We start from the raw sequence: 18971 nt of genomic DNA, 5'->3' as shown, positions 1-18971 counted from the left end.
TAAAGCCGGCAACCTCTTTAAGTCCTTAAACAGTGTATAAAAATTATTTGTTCTTGTGGTTGTTTTAAGTTTAGGTAGCGGGGTGGTGCTATAAAATCTGTTATCCCATCATGACCATTAATGTCCATATGCCCTTTAAGGACTCCCCCTTCTTATGAGCCAGAGTGGAGAACCCCTGACCTTGTATATATTTCATGGACACCCATTCTTCTGAATTGCCACCTTGTAATACTACATTTACAGCAAGCCACATCTCCCTCCTAGCAGTCAGCTGCTTGCCTGGGGTCTCAGAAGTTGAATCCACCATGATTTGCTGATTGCCCTGGGATCTCTCAAATGAAATGGGTGGTCTGTGTCATTTATAGAGAATCCAAAAAAACAAATACATTATGCAATTTGTATGGACAGGTATATTTGTGTGTGAAAAGAACTAGGAATAGAACACTAGAACTGTGGCAGATTGATGCAAAATTGTATATTATCCAGTACTTATTTAATATGAGGTTCATACATATTTATTAGAAACTATTGTGGTGTTTTGTGGGATACAGAGGTCACCATTTCTGCTTAGTAAGTCTCGAACTGCTTCAAAATGCAAGAGAGCAACCTGATCTCCTGAACTCTTCACATATCCATTGGGACAAATGAATGCATGAAATTCTGAGCCATTTTCAGGTTTTGGCCGCACGTATAAATGATTTAGAAGCTTCATAGAAGATGGGTGTAATATTTTATGCAGTTTGGGTCACATTCAGAGGGATGGAAGGAAACGATCATCATAACAGATTTTCCTGGTTTTTATATGTCCTTTATTTCATTCTAGAATGCTGAAGCCTGGAACAATTTGTCATCTGCATACATCAGATTGAAACAGAAGTAAGTATCCAAAATTTACCATAGCCTTATTGAAACCGAAAAGTCTAACTAGGGTTGTTCTGCTCGTGCATTTAGCGATCATGCATTCTCTAAAAGTATTCTCCCTTGATCCAGCCTGGCACACCCTCCATACACTGGTAAGAGCTCTGACTTGGATGAATTAATAGATAACCCTGAATATCGCCCTTAGGTTTCTATACGGTTAATGGTGGAGGCAGAGTTCGGTAACCTCCAAAAAGAGAAATATGTCATCAGCATATAGTGCAATTTTTTGCTTCCATATTTTCCTCGCAAAACCTCTTAATACTAGCATGTGATTTAATGTATGCTGCTAATGGCTCTATTGTGATTGTAAACAGCAAAGGAGACTGGGGGCAACCCTGTTTCGTATCCCTGCCAATCGGAAACTCACTAGGTTAGGCTACTATTAATCCTTACTCTGGCACTGGACAGCCCATACAGTAACTTAATAGTGACTGTAAATAACTCACCAAAGCCCATTTTCGACATTACATCCCAAAGATGTAATATGTAGTAAACAGATTACTCTCTGTTTAGGGTTGTCTACCGGCAACTACAGGTTTAGATATAAACTGAGTAGGTTAATTGCAGTAACTTTTTTGACATAAACCGATTTTGTTCTGGGGAAATAATCAAAGTTGCCACCCAAGAGAGAGGCATAGCCAAGGCCTTCACCAGAATTTTGGAAATCACGAAGTGGAGAAAAGTCCTGCACTACTGAATATTCTTGGTATAAAAGTAAATTTAAAAAGTAGAACTTACTTTACAAAGGGGACTGGATGCCATTAACCCTTTCCAATCCACTGTCTGACGTCTGAAGACATTATGATTTAAGGATATACAGCTCCGAGGTTGGAAGACATCCGTCGGGGTACTGTATATAGCCAACCTCTCTGCTGTCTGAGCCTATCCAATATGTCACCTCATGCAGTACTGGCTTTAGCCAGCATATAGCGCCATTGTATAACGGCAGAAAAAGAACACCAGGATACAAATTGGATTGGAAAGGGTTAAATTCCCCCTAATCCGGATTAGCAGATTAGAGATCACCTCAGTACGATGGAGATGACATTGAGTCATTTATTTCACAATTATTACAAATAAAATGACTGCAAACTATTAAAACAATAAAAGAAAATAAAGTTGGAGGGGAGGAGATAGCTTGACAGCGCGTTTTGAAGGTTTTGATTTACCTTCTTTTACAAGCAGCTATTTCAGTTGATTTCATATCAATTTATACATGTTTATACTTTGTCTTTTATTGTTTTTTACCTCGCACTCATTTTACTTGTAATGATTGTGAAATAAATGACTGGAAGTCATCTCCATCGACCTGAGGTGATCTCTAATCTGCTAACCCGGATTGGGGGGACTGGATGGTATCCAAATCCTCTCTGTGAAGTAAGTTCTCTTTTTTAAATTACTTTTATATCAAGCATATTCAGAAGCGCAGGAGTTTTCGTTATTTCCTGCATTTTTTTGTGACCAAGGTCATATGGCCCTGGGTACCTCTGTTGCCACTCTCCCTGCTTTCGGACGCAGCTGGATTACTTGCTTGAGATGATCTTTGAAGGCTAACTTGGACCGTACGTGTGGAGACCTGTCATCCTACAAGCCCCTCACCAGGTCAGTCCACCTCTACATTGATGGTATTCCCTTACTGTAAATATACTGCCCCCTCCTTGGAGCGCAGACACTACTATTCATCATAATTTTGACTTAACAGGAAGACAAGAGATGGTCCACTAGGAGTCTGGCAAAAGTGGGTGTCTACCCAGTATGGCAACTTACTTGATGCAGTCCAGGAGGCAACCACTCTCCAAGTCATCTTGTAAAACTTTTAAGGCTTGTTATAATCTATTTCTGAAGTCTTATTAGTCATTGAATGGCTGAGTGCTGCCTGTGATTGGCTGATCGCTCAGTCAATCAGCACAGCCCTTTCAGGAGGCAGGGATTTTTAAATCCCCGCCTGCTGAAAGAGCTTCACAGCAGTGCCGGGGAGCCAGCCGGAGGATGCGCCTGAGTGGTGGAGAGGAGAGTTGTTGTTTTTTTCACCAGCTAGGGATGATTTTCAGGGAAGGGCTTATATTTCAAGCCCTTCCCCGAAAATCATCGCTGCCGGGGTTGCCTTCAACCCATTGCTTTCAATGGGGCCGCAGCAGCGTTGACCCCATGGAAAGCAATGAGATAGCACCATGGACCTCTGCCACAGCTATGGCAGAGGATTCCTTCATCCCCACGGGGATGAAGGAAACCCTTGCCACAGCTGTGGCAGAAGTCCGTGATGTTTTCAATGGGGCCCCATTGAAAACACTGAGCGATCTCGCTGATTTTTTCTCTGCGCTGCAAGACTGAATTGAAAAATCGCAAATGAGTTTGAAACCATGGAAAATTATTGGTTTAGTAATCATTGCTCTCACATCGCAGGGAAAAATATCGCTAGTGGGCAGGCACCCTAAAAACGTTGCAAGAAAACTGGGTGGGATATTTAATGTGATGAGAATATGTTCACTCAGTTTAAGCATAAATATCTGCCTTAATTGTTCAATTCCTGCTGTAAGCAAACAAAAGGAACAGACCTGCAGACAAGAATGCTCACCCCCTAGAATAACTAGTGTGAGTGGTATGGAAGGAGTGACCAATTCCTGCTCTTTTTAAATTACTCATAGTGTATTTATTTATGTGCTTTTCAATAGGTCAGTCATATCTGGCATGTGGGGTTGCCATTAGTTACAAAAGACACCTCTTTTGACAGGGTCCCCCAAACCTCTAATATTCCATGAGATATATGTTAAGCCGTCAGCTATTTGTGTGTTGAAGATAATAATTTACAGGAGGGGTAAGATACTCTCCTGATACATATCTCATTGTCTTCCAACAATCACAACCCAGCATGTTAAAGTTAAGAACATGAAATACAAGTTCAGCGATGTACTTACAAACAAACAAAATCATCCCCACCTCCCCTCCCCTTACCACACTTTAACTTCTTGGCCCAACCCTAATGAGGCAGGTTGTGGCACAAGTCCACCTTTAGGGTTAATGATATTCGTGGTGAAGCCCAATAAGGTCATAAGACAGCTGAAGAATATAGCCTCAGTAAACAGTCTTTAGTTTCCTAAAGCTCTTTGTGTTTTCCGCTTCATGATCTAATGTCCAAAGGCAGGAGAGAAAAAAATGTATCAAATATAAACAGCTACTTATAGGTGAGCAGTATTATGTTGAGGAGCAAAAGTGGTGCTCACAACATTCCGTTTGGCTCAGTTTGGGGAATTGAAGCGCCAAAGTTCCTGTTCATGCTGGTCCATCCAATCACGGGCTTGCTTTTGATCCTTGAAAGAGATACGTCATACCCAGTGCCAGCACATGTAGCTTTACTGGGTATAACATTGCATAGGAGAGTTGTAGGTTTCTGAGCTGTCTCCTGACATCCATAAACTGCATCTTTTTTTTCTTCAATCTTTGGTGAGTAATCTGGGAAAAAAATGCAACCATGTTGATGGTGATGTATGGCATATCCTGTGCTTTCTTAAAGGGGTGGTCTCGCGAAATCAAGTGGGGTCATACACTTCTGTATGGCCATATTAATGCACTTTGTAATATACATCGTGCATTAAATATGAGCCATACAGAAGTTATTCACTTACCTGCTCCGTTGCTAGCGTCCCCGTCGCCATGGTTCCGTCTAATTTCGGTGTCTTCTTGCCTTTTTAGACGCGCTTGCGCAGATCCGTCTTCTCCCTTCGTCTCCCTTCGGCTCCGCTCGGCAGCATCGGCATTTTGGCTCCGCCCCCTTGTACGCATCATCGCGTAGCTCCGCCCCCGTCACGTGCCGATTCCAGCCAATCAGGAGGCTGGAACCGGCACACATCATGGGGCGGAGCTACGCGATGATGCGTACAAGGGGGCGGAGCCAAAATGCCGATGCTGCCGAGCGGAGCCGAAGGGAGACGAAGGGAGAAGACGGATCTGCGCAAGCGCGTCTAAAAAGGCAAGAAGACACCGAAATTAGACGGAACCATGGCGACGGGGACGCTAGCAACGGAGCAGGTAAGTGAATAACTTCTGTATGGCTCATATTTAATGCACGATGTATATTACAAAGTGCATTAATATGGCCATACAGAAGTGCATAACCCCACTTGCTGCCGCGAGACAACCCCTTTAAGGATAAAGTCCTGGTCCTTATAGGGCAACAGTTTAACCAGTGTAGGTCTTGGTAGGGGTCTTGCGGGCAATGTTTAAATCCTATACACCCTTTTTTCAGCATACGATGGTGTCCGTTTCTCTACCAAATACTGTTTGGAGCCACTTTTGAAATCAGCCTATTGGGTTAGTACTAGAGATGAGCGAGCATACTCATTAATGCGATTTACTCGAGAGAGAATCGCCTTTTTGGATCCTTGCTGGCTCGTCCCTGAAGATTCGGGGGGGGCGCGGGGCGGCAGAGGGGAGCAGGGTGGAGAGTGAGAGAGATCTCTCTCTCCCTCCCGATCCCTTCCGCAACCCCCTGCTCACCCCCGCGGCCCCCCGAATCTTCATGGACGAGCCAGCAGATACTCGAAAAAGGCGATGCTCTCTCTCGAGTAAATCGCCTTAACGAGTCTACTTGCTCATCTCTAGTTAGTACCTTCAATTCTTTCAGTTACTCCAACTAAATGTACGTTGTTGTATCTCTACCTGTTTTCTAAGTCATCAGCTGTTAATGCTGCTAATACCAATGAGGATTGCGTATATCTCTCAAAGCTGGGATAACCTGGTCTTTCCTATACATTGCTAACAAGCCCCCCCCCCCCCCCCCCCCACACACACACACTTCAGTGGTGCTTTCTGATACCTTTTGAATTCCATTTCTGAGAAACGCAAAGTCCTCTTTTGAATGTCCCCACTTGTAGAGTCTATGAAGTGATTGCCAGATTGCATTTTGTAAAAGCCGAGAAAATATCTTTAAGCATAGGTTCAGACTGATGTTGAGTGGGGGTTGGTATTGAGCCCGGAGCCAGCTGTGGTATATCATCTGCCTGCTCCCGCACGACACCAGCATTTTGTGTGCACTCTCCAACAACATCCATTATTCATCTCCTCTTTCCTCCATTCTCCCCTCCATTACAACTGGGCCTTGGTTGCTAACATTTTGCGCCTCTGATTTTCTGGCAAAGTGCTTCAGCTTGGCTGGAGCTTCCACTGCCCATTAAGTAGCTCAGACTGCACATGCTGCGGTGCTTGACATGTTAGCGCCATCATGGGCTGTGCTTCTTTCTATGCTGCCCTTGTTCTCCTCCAGAAGGGGGAGAGGAGATAATGGAGCAGACAAAGGTCTGTAGCGACCTTAGGACAGGATAATTTGCAGGATGTAAGTGGGAGTCCCCTCAGCACGTGTCCATTCCATAGCCCACCATGCTATGCCCATCCTAAAGATGTACCAAACTTATCATCCAGGATTAAATTTGAGATATTTTTAGACTGCCTGGTCTAAGTTTACATTGTCTAACTATTGCACAGGATTAGTCAATCTGCCTAGGTGTGTATTAACTACCACCATACATGCTATATTACTGTATTATATGTAAGATCCTTTATCAAAGAGAAATATCATAGAATGGTAGAGTTGGAAGGGACTTCCAGGGTCATCTGGTCCAACCCCCTGCTCAGTGCAGGATTCACTAAATCATCCCAGCCAATGTCTATCCAGCCTCTGTCTGAACACTTCCATTGATGGAGAACTCACCACCTCCCGTGGCAACCCGTTCCACTCATTGATCCCCCTCACTGTCTAATATCTAATCTGTGTCTCCTCCCTTTCAGTTTCATCCCATTGCTTTTAGTCTTTCCTTGTGCAAATGAGAATAGGGCTGATCCCTCTACATTGTGACAGCCCTTCAGATATTTGTAGACAGCTATTAAGTCTCCTCTCAGACTCCTTTTTTGCAAGTTAAATGAAAGGTAGTCTGCACTTTAGTAATGTCTAGCAGCAGTAGTGTTTGATTAACAGGCTACATATTCTCACGTCATTCAGTCTTGTTTACCTTATTGATTGAAAACATTAGTACAGTAATTCATCAGCCCCTCTTCTCGGTCTCAGTTCACACTGCTGCTCTTTCTGCTGGGAAAGTCTCTACAGCAGACGCTATGTGCTAATAAACATGACCTCAGGCATGACTCCTGCCATGGATGTTGATAGGTTGGCTGGCTGTCCTTGCATTTTCCTTAGCACAATTTATCATTGTGTTTAAAAATATGCCATAACTTTAAATCTTAAATGTAAAAGTATGAAGATCTCCTTATTTTTTTGTGGCTCTTACTAGCGGAACATAAAAATGATAAATGATGTTATGAAACAACTTTCAAAACTTGGTTGAGTTCTCTTTCAGATATGGAACAGGGAGTAAATATGTAATGTAAGGCCCCCGTGTGCTATGTTGGTTCAGGAGAAGTACAATACAATGAATGTAGTTCACTTTCCAGCAGCTGTTGACGTTCTGTGAAAACATATGCTCCAGAATTTCCTCTGCAAGTCTAAAGGGAACTCTTAGGGTATGTTCACACCATGGAATCTACCTATAAAACCACATAAGATCTCTATGGCTGTTCTCTCGCAGATCTGCATGCGAATTTAGCCCTGCCGATGTCACTTCTCCATGCGAAAACATGTCGGAAATTCCGAATGGGGCTTTTGCCCATTGACTGGATTAAACCCACGCTTGGATTCACGACAGAGTAGCAATGGATTTCTACCATTGTCTTGCAGACAGATTCCGCACAGAGAAGAATCCACCGTGTAAACGTGCCCTAATGATGAAATATAGTGTTTATTCCATATTAGCATTCATTGTATTCAAAAATTAGCATTCATTGTATTCTGATTTTTAAAGGGGTTGTCCACATCTTAACTATCCTTAGAATAGATCATCAATAATTAATCAGTTGGTTTCCACTGCCCATGACCCTCACCAATCAGTCATTCCAGTTTATGTCCTCCATGCTGATAATACTTTTGATAGTGTGTGACAGAGAGATGTAAGGTAGCTGGATCTCCTCTGTGTTTGCTGTGTATGGGAGACGACATCACTGCTATTCTGCACCCACTAGCTCAGAGAAAAGTGACAATTAGAGCATAGCATGTGAAAGGGCAAATTGTGAATACACCCTAAATAATAAAGAACATTTTTGATAATTGAAGGGGTTTCCTGAGGCTAATACATCAATCACCTATCCTCAGGATACATCATCAATATCAGATCATCGGAGGTCTGCAGCTTACGACGCCCACTGATGAGCTGTTTGAAGAGGCCACAGCACACAACCTAGTGTAGATCGCACTGTCCACCAATCTGATATTGATGACCTGTCCTATGGATAGATCATCAATGTCCCTTTCTCAGAAAACCTCTTTAAAGATAAAAGGGCTTTAAATTATTTAAAAAATGTAATACTATTTAATGCGCATTTATCTTGGTGGCTCCCCATCCAGCGTTGCAGCCCTGGTGCCCACTGCACAGATCTCAGAAGAAGCAGCTGGCGGTCAGTCACTTACTGGCGTCAGCAGCAGCGTAGAAAAATCACTGCTGAAGCTGTGAGTATCTGAGTGGTCACATACACAATGAACGTCTCATGACCGCCCACGCTTCTTATGATTCGCCTGTGGCAGGCTTCGGGGCTGCAGCACTGTACAGGGAGGCACCAAGATAGGCAAGCATTCAATTTTTATTAACTTTGTTTTTTTTACATCCCAGAACACCTCTTCAACAGGAAACTAAATACAACTGAGAGTTGGCTACTGTTGTAGCAAATTCCATTTTCCTTCAGAAGCTTAAAGGGGTTGTCCCGCGGCAGCAAGTGGGTCTATACACTTCTGTATGGCCATATTAATGCACTTTGTAATATACATTGTGCATTAATTATGAGCCATACAGAAGTTATAAAAAGTTTTATACTTACCTGCTCCGTTGCTGGCGTCCTCGTCTCCATGGTTGCCGTCTAATTTTCGCCGTCTAAAATGGCCTAATGGCCAAATTAGACGCGCTTGCGCAGTCCAGGTCTTCTCCTGTTCTCTATGGGGCTCCGTGTAGCTCCGCCCCGTCACGTGCCGATTCCAGCCAATCAGGAGGCTGGAATCGGCAATGGACCGCACAGAAGAGCTGCGGTCCACGGAGGAAGAGGATCCCGGCGGCCATCTTCACCGGTAAGTATAGAAGTCACCGGAGCGCGGGGATTAAGGTAAGCGCTCCGGTAAGCTTTCTTTAGGTCCCTGCATCGGGGTTGTCTCGCGCCGAACGGGGGGGGGGGGGGGGGTTGAAAAAAAAAAACAAAAACGTTTCGGCGCGGGACAACCCCTTTAAATCATGCAATAAGCCTTGCAGAAGCGATGTGACCGTTACCCCATTCTTGTCTGCTCTGGTTTAAAAGTTAAAGTTTCTCTTTATCCTGGCGGTGCCCACACTCTTGGGGAACATTTAGAAGCGGCAAAGCATAAAGAATATCAATTAGGCATGTAGACGACTGTTAAGCAGTGAACATTCTCTGAACTTCCAGGAAATTTACTTCAACATGAAACAATGGCTTCTAATTAGACTAAATACAGCGATACTGTGATATCAAAGAATGGACCCGACTTTAAAAACAAAATTTCTTGGCTCACGTGGCATAACTACATTTTCTTACATGCCATGTCTCTCTACCTATTATGGCATTGTCAAATATTGTAAAGAGAAATCCCTTTATTCTAAAACTTAAATTATATTACTAGAAATTAGGCAATTCTACATGGGTCCAACCATTGCTCTAGTAAAGAAAAAAAAAATCTCATTCCATTAGCATAGTCATGTAATCTAGCATTGTAGCCTCCAGCCAAGTGCAGATTTTATGATGCATTTTATGGAGCATCTTTATTGCTTAAAATAGCGATTTAAAACCCCATGTAAATTTGTAATGGACACATATACGTGAACTGTCTGCTGCTCCTGTAAGTTATGTCACATGTTGATGCAAGAAAACCATTTACAGATTAATACATACATAAATAGGTAGAAAAAAAGCAGGAGTAAAGATGCCCAAAGCTGCTGTGGAAATGCAGTTATGACAGAGCTAGCATGGCATGTGCATTGATTTTGGTGGATACTAGCAAGCCACTCTGTCTTGGCCAGGATAATTAATTACTGAATTAGGATGGCCAACTAAACCTTTGTCTTGGGTGAAGCTCTATATGGGTAAAATGCAAGTTTTGCATTGATCCTAAATTAGCTCTAGTATTATACCCCAGAGCTACATTCACAAGCTTTTTACACATACACCATTAACAGTGTAGTGGATCACCTGGGGCAAAGCCTACACTTAAGGGCTCCTTCAGATGAGCATATGCGTAAATACGCTTGCATCAGCTCAACAGATTTGTGCAGTAAATGAAGTTGATTTGCGCATGTGTCTGTGCATAGTACCGTATGTTTTGCGCTTGCATGGCATGTTCATATGAGCATGTGACGCACTGCTGACCTGATTTAAAAGACTATTTAGTTTAATAATGTCTAGATGTGTCCTTTTCCCCATGGTTTTGCACAATGTTTCATGCATCCCCTTGCATATTGCGCGCGCATTTGCACACCTCCTATAGACGTCTATGGGGACCCTCAGTGTGCAAATACACAGGAGATAGAGCAAAAAAAAATTCATTCGAAAGAACCTATTGACATCAATAGATTCTATTCTCTGCATATTGTACATATATATTTTGCACTCGTCCATCTGAAAGAGCAGAAACTAATATTCTGTTTATGGCTGCTTGTCCACGGGCTATAGTTCATTGCATTACCTGCGGCAATAATCCGGCCGCGCCTAACGCCGTGAATGCTTTCCATAGTGTTGCTATGGAAAGCGCAGCACCGACGTCCACGAGCGGAGAATAATAGCGATTCTCCACTCGTGGGATTCAAATCGTGGCATACCGCGATTCTCCGCAGTGAGCCTGTTTGTCGTATAGGCTCAGCGTGGACACCTGACAGCTCTCCCCCATGGCGGAGTATGGCTACAGATATTCTGTTACGGCCATGAACAGGGGGCCTATGTCAAAATAGAATTCAGCATTGCAGGTAGTGAAGCAAATATAATCACCAGATCGTCATTAATCATGGCAACATATAGCAACAATCTCAGATATGTTCGATATCTCCTTTGGTGGTGATGCCCCATTGTCATGGAAAGAATGTAAACATGTTTAACCAGAACTCTGGCATCGTCAGGGGTATAGGAGCTATAGTTGTATAGCTATACCCCTGATGAAGCCAGAGCTCTGGTGAAACCTGTTGGGAGAGCTGGTCTTTTAGCACAGAGCCTCATGTAGTCTATCCTGCTATGCTTATGTCAGACTCAGTTTATCTGGCAGCATTTATCACACATGCTGGCAGTTCATGCAGGGATCTAATCACTTGCTAAATCTTCAGTACACAGCAGTGTACAGCTGCATGGTAGCGTGCACCATTTTCAGCAAATGTTAGTACTGACCCTGATATTTGTGCATCATTTAGCAAGGCAGGATATTGTATCTCGTAGACCACTTTTGTCTAATATATTACACTCATTCACACTATATGGAAACTCTGATCCTTTTAATTTATTGCTCCTCTAATATATTTTATTACATATCAATAAAGGTTACTTTTTAAGGGGACCCAACTGTGGGTTTCAGCTTATGGCAAAGGCTGTGGTGGTATCAGTTACAATTTAACCCTAGTGGGCCATTGAGCCCCCAAACTTTTCGTTCACATTATCGAAAGAGTGTAGACACATGCCCATGACATTTCGGGGGAGTTCTGCCCTTTCCTCCAGCATTGCTGAAACATCACGGGTGTATGTGTATGCTCTTTCTGCCTCTTGGCTGCTCTCCATGCTGGATCACCATCGAAGGACTTATCTGATGCACCTAAGGTCGTTGCCATACGCTGCCATTCGTGTAATGACAACGCAGTGACCATTTTTAGTTCACTGTTTATAATGCTGTTATGATAAAATATCAGTCTTGTGCTTTGATTGCTTTTATTGGATGTTGTAGTGATGTTGGGAGGCAGCAGAATTCAGACTTTATGCTGTTTGTATAAAGACTTCACTTCCCAGAATGCAAACCACCAGAGTAGGCTATGTGCAGACACTGAACAAGCAGCTTATGCTGGCTCAGCCCTCATTGAAATCAACCCTGCTGTAGCCAGCACTGACAGCCGACGCTGCATTGAAAACCCCTTCAATGTTGATGTGTTTGTTGTACTGTAAATGTGAACTAGTGTTCAGAAGTGGAACATTCACTTTAAGTGTAAGATTTGCGAATTTCTTGAACTTTTCTCTATTCACATATGAAAAAACAATTATCTAGCACATGTTTGTAATAGTGTTGGCACTTTGTTTGTTTTCCTTTTGCTAAGTGTTAGACTTTCTAAGCTCATTCTTATAAAACCACATTTGTTTTGGCTCTTGTTCAAATCATGTTCGGCCATAAAAGATGAAATAATAGGAATGAATCATTGTTCACTGCTATCTCACTTTGAAGTTACTTAAAAGAGGAAAAGATGGTGTAATAAGTCAGCTCATACTTTTGTAGCAGTATATGAAATCCAAGGTTTAAACTTTCAGAATACAGAGGTCACCAAAATTTGTATCGCATGAGCCACGTTTTATCCTAAGTACAGGCTATGAGTGTTTGACCGGTGGGGGTCTACCAGCGTGACAATGCCCCTCGCGCCCCCCCCCTCATATGACAAGCCTTCCAACCTTTAAGGATCAAGCGCAGTAAACTTCTGACACTTAATCCTGTGCTTTATTCCTGGCCAATAGCAGAAGTGCGGCACAGGATTAAAGCTCCTGCATTCAAGCAGGAGTAGGTCGGGTCCTCTGCTGTCAGACACAGCCGAGACCCAGAGGAGAAGGTAGAAGTGATTTTTAACCAGGCTACATAGTGCTCATTGTGTACTACAGAAAGCGAAAGTGTTAATTCCACTGTTAGACCCGGTGATCATGTGATGACTGGGTATTCCCTGTTATAGCAGAACTGCAGGGCCCTAGCAGACCCTGATCAGCTCTGTTAGGGACTATTGTCACTACATAGAAATGTTTTCCCTGTAACTGGGACTCCTATGTATGCTCCAGTTACAGTGAAAAAGTATGAAATTGAAAAGGAAAAAAAAGACAATGTGAATGACCCCCAGAGGTCTTATATGATGTCATGGAGGACATAGATGGTGCAAAAACATTAGTCACAAAGATAAGGAAAAAAATTACAGAATAAAATACAAATATATACAGAAAAAGGAAAATGACCCACTGACGCCGACCAAAACTGCCATCATATGCACCCTGTAATACAAAACTATACAAATTATACATCAAAAAATGAGGAGCCTATTCCTGCACTTTATTTTAACGTAAATATACTAATTTTAAAAGTGAAAAACTATAAATTTTTTTAGCTTTTTACCCTCAGTAAAACTAAAAAAAACTGAATAAAGTCAGTGAAGAAATATGAAAAATAGCAAAAATAAACGTTGTGCTGGATTTTCCCACATTGAGGCAGACATTCCAACTTCCTAGTAAATTAGGTTTTGCCCATCTGAGATTAAGATATATTTTGTAGTCCCTAGACTTGTCATCTTCTTCTCACTAGCTGAGGTTCGTGAGGCTGGAAGTTGTGATGACAGCCGCAGGCTGCTCGTGCTGGGTTTGCCGGACACAGGTACAAAGGGACTTTCGTGAACTTTCCAGAGCCCGCAGGTTATACACGCATGGGCCATCTCATCCTCGACACGCGTGCCTTGACATCTGTCATGTAATGTTTATGCTAATATGAATTGTATGCCTAGTTATTAAAATGTACCTCTTATTGTTCAATTATCATTTTTCTGTTTGGAAAAATTCTCAATAAAAATAAAACTATTAAAAACAAAAAAATAGCAAAAATAATTTCAGTGCTAAAGAAAAAGGGCCGCAAAACCACCACATGGGTAAAATCCCTAAAAAGTGTCTGGCCCTTTAGGACCAAAACACCCTGGTATTTAAGGGGGTCAATACTGAGTTGGACATTTTTTCAGAAAATGAATATTCAGGTTTATTAATATTACATTTCTGATGCTTGAGGTTGTGTATGTACACCATGATGCATTACTACTTAAATACTTTGCATGAATGCGAATATAAAAAAACCCCAAAACTTTGTAATAAAACTTTTAGACTAAAATGCATATTCTTTTCAACTTCTCGGCCACTTCTGTTCAATGTTCACTCACTCTACGTTCTGAGAAATCAGGGTTTAGTTTTTACGTACTTTATTACGTTTTTATTACGGACAGTGCACGCAACATTAAATTTGTCTGTGGGAGTGGGGTGGAGAAAAAAAATCAATAAAAAAAGAGATGTATAAAAACACAGTTATTTAGCAATTATTTCTTTTTCATGTCGCCATCAGAAAGATTCTCTATCCTGGGATTCTATAAAAGTTTGTTACTTTCAAACGCCTATTCCTTCAGCTCATAAATTTTTCAAATATAATGTTTATTGTTCAGCTTATTCTTCCAGTGGAAGAATGTTGGATGTACAGAATGTGACATCCAGTTTTTTGCAATACCTTTCTTAACCAATAACATACCTAGCAGTATCATTGTTTCCCAGGACCCCGCCGCCAAATATGTTGCGAATCCAACAATACAGACAAGTGGCGTTATAACCAAATAGTAATTACATATTGTTACATCCCCCCAGTACCTCATCATTATAGTACACTATCATAGCCAATGTATCAAAATTATTTAACACTTGGGGCACTTGTCATTTTCCCTTCACTTTCTTTCAAATAGGACTTTGGGAGTGTTATACCGCCTATGCCAGATAATAAACTCAGTTATATTGTACGATATATACATTTTAACCGTAACGTCTACCCATTGTGAAACCAACATCCCCCTACTATATCTATTTCCCATTTCGATTTAATTTGCTTCACGTTTGCGTCATCCACTCCACCTTGGGTTTTTTTGTGTGTAAAACTGTCAAATCGGACGTTTTCTAATTTTTGCTTTTACTAACTAATCTAATAAGTCCCTTTTACTAATCAGTGTAACTTCCTCTTCTCCTGCTTTTAGTGTATAATATAGCTGATATTATCTGAATTTGTGATTATCTGTCAGTACAAAAGTGTTTTTAAAATAAGCAAAATTTTTAGGTTTCCCCGCTACTATTACATGACACATTCTTTTTACCCACACCAGTTAATCCTAGATATTTAACCTTCCATTGTCTTTGTAGAAGTGACAAATTGTCCAATAGTGGTGCAAACTCAATAGAATTGCTTTTTGTCATGTCTTTGCTAAATATCAGATCTTATATAACGTCTTTCCAGTAGGATATTCACAATCTGTCAAAGCACCTTCAAGAATTCAAAACATCTCCGAATCTCTTTTTTGCTCAGCTCTTTACTAAAACTGAATTGAAATCCGTTTACAAAAATTGTAATTGTGCAACAATAAAGTAATTTAAAAATGGGACGGTCTAGTCCTCCACAAGACACCGGCTGTTGTAAGACTGATTGTTTTATCCCATATTCGTTTCCCCTTTCTCTCACAGAATTGTTGATTATTGACTCTTAGGCTGAATGCATACAGCCAGGTCGGATTCCGACTGTGAGATCTCGCAGTAGAATCAGACCCTGTATCCAGGCGGTGACCCCCGCATACCTGTCAGTTGTCTTCTTCTCTGTGCTGCAGATGGGCCGGTTGGCGCGCCGCCACACATGCGCAAGTGCATAGAATGACATGCCGGTGATGACGTGGGTCCGCGGCAAATTGTCGCAATCGAAGCCGTCCGTGTGAGGCTCGCACTAGAATAGGACATGCTCTGATTTCCCCCCTGTGAAAATCGCAGTTGATTTCCGCTCGTGAGCATGGAAAAGCATTTTGCATGGCATGTCTAGCATTTTGCATAGCATGTTTAGCATCATATCTCCACTGCTAAAGAAGCCGACTCTTGACGCGACTGATGCTGCCAACTACCGACCCATCTCTAATCTCCCCTTCATCTCCAACTATTGGAACACCTGGTTTACTCTCGCCTTGTGAGCTACCGATCAGAGAACTCTCTTCTCAACCTCCTACAGTCTGGCTTCCGACCCCTATACTCGACAGAAACTGCCCTTACAAGGGTGTCAAACGACCTCCTGATAGCCAAATTGAGGGGCGATTAATCCCTACTCATCCTCCTCGACCTCTCTGCAGCATTCGACACTGTTGACCACAAACTCCTCCTCAGTATGCTTCGCTCCATCAGTCTAAAAGACACCGCTCTCTCCTGGTTCTCCTCCTACCTATCTGATCGCTTATTTAACATCTCATTTCCTGGTTCTACCTCCCCTCCTCTTCCCCTTGCTGTTGGGGTCCCCCAGGGCTCGGTCCATGGCCCCTTCCTTTTCTCCATCTACACAGCCCCTATTGGACAAACCATCAGGAGATTTTGCCTCCAATACCACCTTTATGGTGATGACACCCAGCTATACACCACTTCCCGTGACATCTCTGCACCTTTCCTCCAAAACATCACTGACTGTCTGTCTGCTGTCTCTAACACTATGTCCTCTCTTTACCTAAAACTAAACCTCTCAAAACTAACCTACTGGTATTTCCACCCTCCACGAACCGACCTCATCCTGACATCTCCATCTCAGTGTGTGGCGCCACCATAACTCCCAGACAGCACGCCCGCTGCCTTGGGGTCACATTCGACGCTGATCTCTCGTTTAGCCCCTGCATCCAATCTCTGGTCTGAACATGTCAGCTGCACCTCAAGAACATCGCAAGAATCTGCTCTTTTCTCGCTGTGGACACGTTAAAAACGCTCACTGTTGCCCTCATGCACTCTCGGCTCGATTACTGCAACTCGTTGCTGATTAACCTTCCCCGTGCCAGACTCTACCCTCTCCAATCAATCCTGAATGTGGCAGCCAGGCTCATCTTCCTGTCTAGCCGCTACTCGGACGCGTCTGCCCTGTGCCAGTTACTGCACTGGCTGCCTGTTAAATACAGAATTCAATTTAAACTCACTGCCTTCATACATAAAGCCCTCCACAGCACAGCGCCGCCCTACATTGGCTCCTTCATCTCAATCTATCACCCAGCCCGGGCTCTCCGCTCTGCTAACAAAACGGAGTGTCCCTTTAATTCAAACCTCTAATTTCCACCTCCAAGACTTCTCCAGAGCAGCACCAGTCCTCTGGAACACACTACCAAAGGCTATCTGGGCAATCCAGGACTCACAAAACTTCAGGCGTGCTCTAAAAACGCACCTCACCAGGGAGGCATACCACATCCCCTAAGCAAACCCCTCTGTACGCCGCCTGATAACATGCTCCCTAACCTACTGACTGCAATCCCTGCTAGCCACCATCAACTGCCCCTGCAGTATCTGACCATTGTTTATGTGTCTAGCATCCCTCACTTTCTACCTCGCCATACCGTGCACATCTGCAGCCCCTTTAACTTCTGTATCACCCCATTACTTGTAGTATGTAAGCTCATTGGAGCAGGACCCTCGCCTCTATTGTTTCCATCAACTGATTACTATATGTAACCGTGGTTCAGTGATTTTTGTACTTTTGTCTTTCTGTATTCCCCCTGTCTTTGGAAGCGCTGCGGAATATGTTGGTGCTATACAAATAAAGATTATTATTATTATTTGCTGTAGGATCCGGAGGCGAACGCCTGCTCTGGATCCCGCAGTCCAAATACGCCTGCATGCACTGGGCCTACTTAATTAAAAAAAAGTTCTGAAATCCAAATTGCACTATTAATAAGACTCTATAGAACTTTTGGCAAAACAATCAAGAGACATATTTTTCCCTATATCTGATAGGGATTATTCAAGTTATTTAATTTGTATGTAAACATGCCCCCAATAGCAAAAAATTAATTCAGCTGATAATCATCTCTCCCTACTCCCCGCAAGTCCCCCATTTGCATCTCTTGGTCTCCTCAGTAACGTATTGATTACAGGCTGCAGCAGCTTTTACATGGGACATCACAGGCTGCTGCAGCCTGGGACATCACAGGCTGCTGCAGCCTGTGACAGGGCTCAGTGATCGATTAGTAGCTCCTGACTTATGAGCGCATAAACTTGGCTTATAGTGCTCATACCACCTAACAGGTTTCCTTTAAAGGGGTTGTCAGGTTACTTTTTAAAAATGTATTGGCAGCTGCAGCTTTCAGAAAATAACAAATACAGAAGCACTTGCCCATCCACAGCCCTGGCATTCCAGCACTGCAGCCTCTGCTGGCAGCAAAGGTCAGGTGACTTCTGCCTGCCAATTAGAGGCTACAGCGTCACCATTCATTGTCCTGGCATCAGTGGTCATATCCTGGGCGCTGTAATGCCAGGAGTTCCAAATGGTGACACTGTGGTCTCTGAAGGGCAGACAGCAATTACCTTACTTCCACTGCCATCAGAGACCAGGTAAAGAGCGGAGCAACACTCCTGGGGTTAACGACAGGTAAGTACTGCTGTATTTGTTACTTTCTGACAGTTGCACCTGCGTTTAACCCCTTAGTGACAGAGCTTTTTGCTTTTTTTATATTTTTGTTTTTTCCTCCTCCCTTTTAAAAAAATTGTAACTTCTTTATTTATCCATTGACTTAGCTGTATGAGGGCTTGTTTTTTGCTATACGAGTTGTAGTTTTCAATAGTGCTATTTAATGTACCATATAATATACTGAAAAACGTCGAAAAAATTCTAAGTGGAGAGAAATGGAAAAAAACAGACATTCCGTCATCTTTCAGTGCGTCTTGTTTCTATGGCGCACAAACTGCAACAAAAATGACGAGATATCTTTATTCTATGGGTCAGTACGATTACTACAATACTAAACTTATATCAGATTTTTTTTTTTTTTTTTTTTGCTGTACTACTTTTTTTTAAAGATATTTACATTTTTTTGAATTATTTTCTGTCTATTTTCTGCGCACAATAACTTTTTTATTTTTCCGCCGACATAGTTGTTTGAGGGCTCTTTTTGTGCAGCACGTCCTGTCCTTTCCGTTGGTGCCACTTTTGAATGCATACC

At 42.6% G+C, this 18971-nt stretch overlaps 1 protein-coding gene across 3 annotated transcripts in view; it reads left to right on the top strand.

Moving 5' to 3' along the window:
* TTC27 (tetratricopeptide repeat domain 27) overlaps positions 1-18971 on the top strand; it is a 383896-nt gene that overhangs the window by 316522 nt on the left and 48403 nt on the right. For all 3 annotated transcript variants that reach the window (XM_066595887.1, XM_066595886.1, XM_066595885.1), the window contains one exon: positions 824-876. In XM_066595887.1, the coding sequence (XP_066451984.1) occupies positions 824-876 (53 nt within the window). The remainder of the gene's footprint in view (positions 1-823; positions 877-18971) is intronic.

Source organism: Eleutherodactylus coqui, chromosome 3 (assembly GCF_035609145.1).
Source record: "Eleutherodactylus coqui strain aEleCoq1 chromosome 3, aEleCoq1.hap1, whole genome shotgun sequence".
Lineage (NCBI taxonomy): Eukaryota > Metazoa > Chordata > Amphibia > Anura > Eleutherodactylidae > Eleutherodactylus > Eleutherodactylus coqui.
The sequence above is the reverse complement of the archived record's forward strand: the minus strand, read 5'-3'. Positions and strand labels throughout refer to the sequence as shown.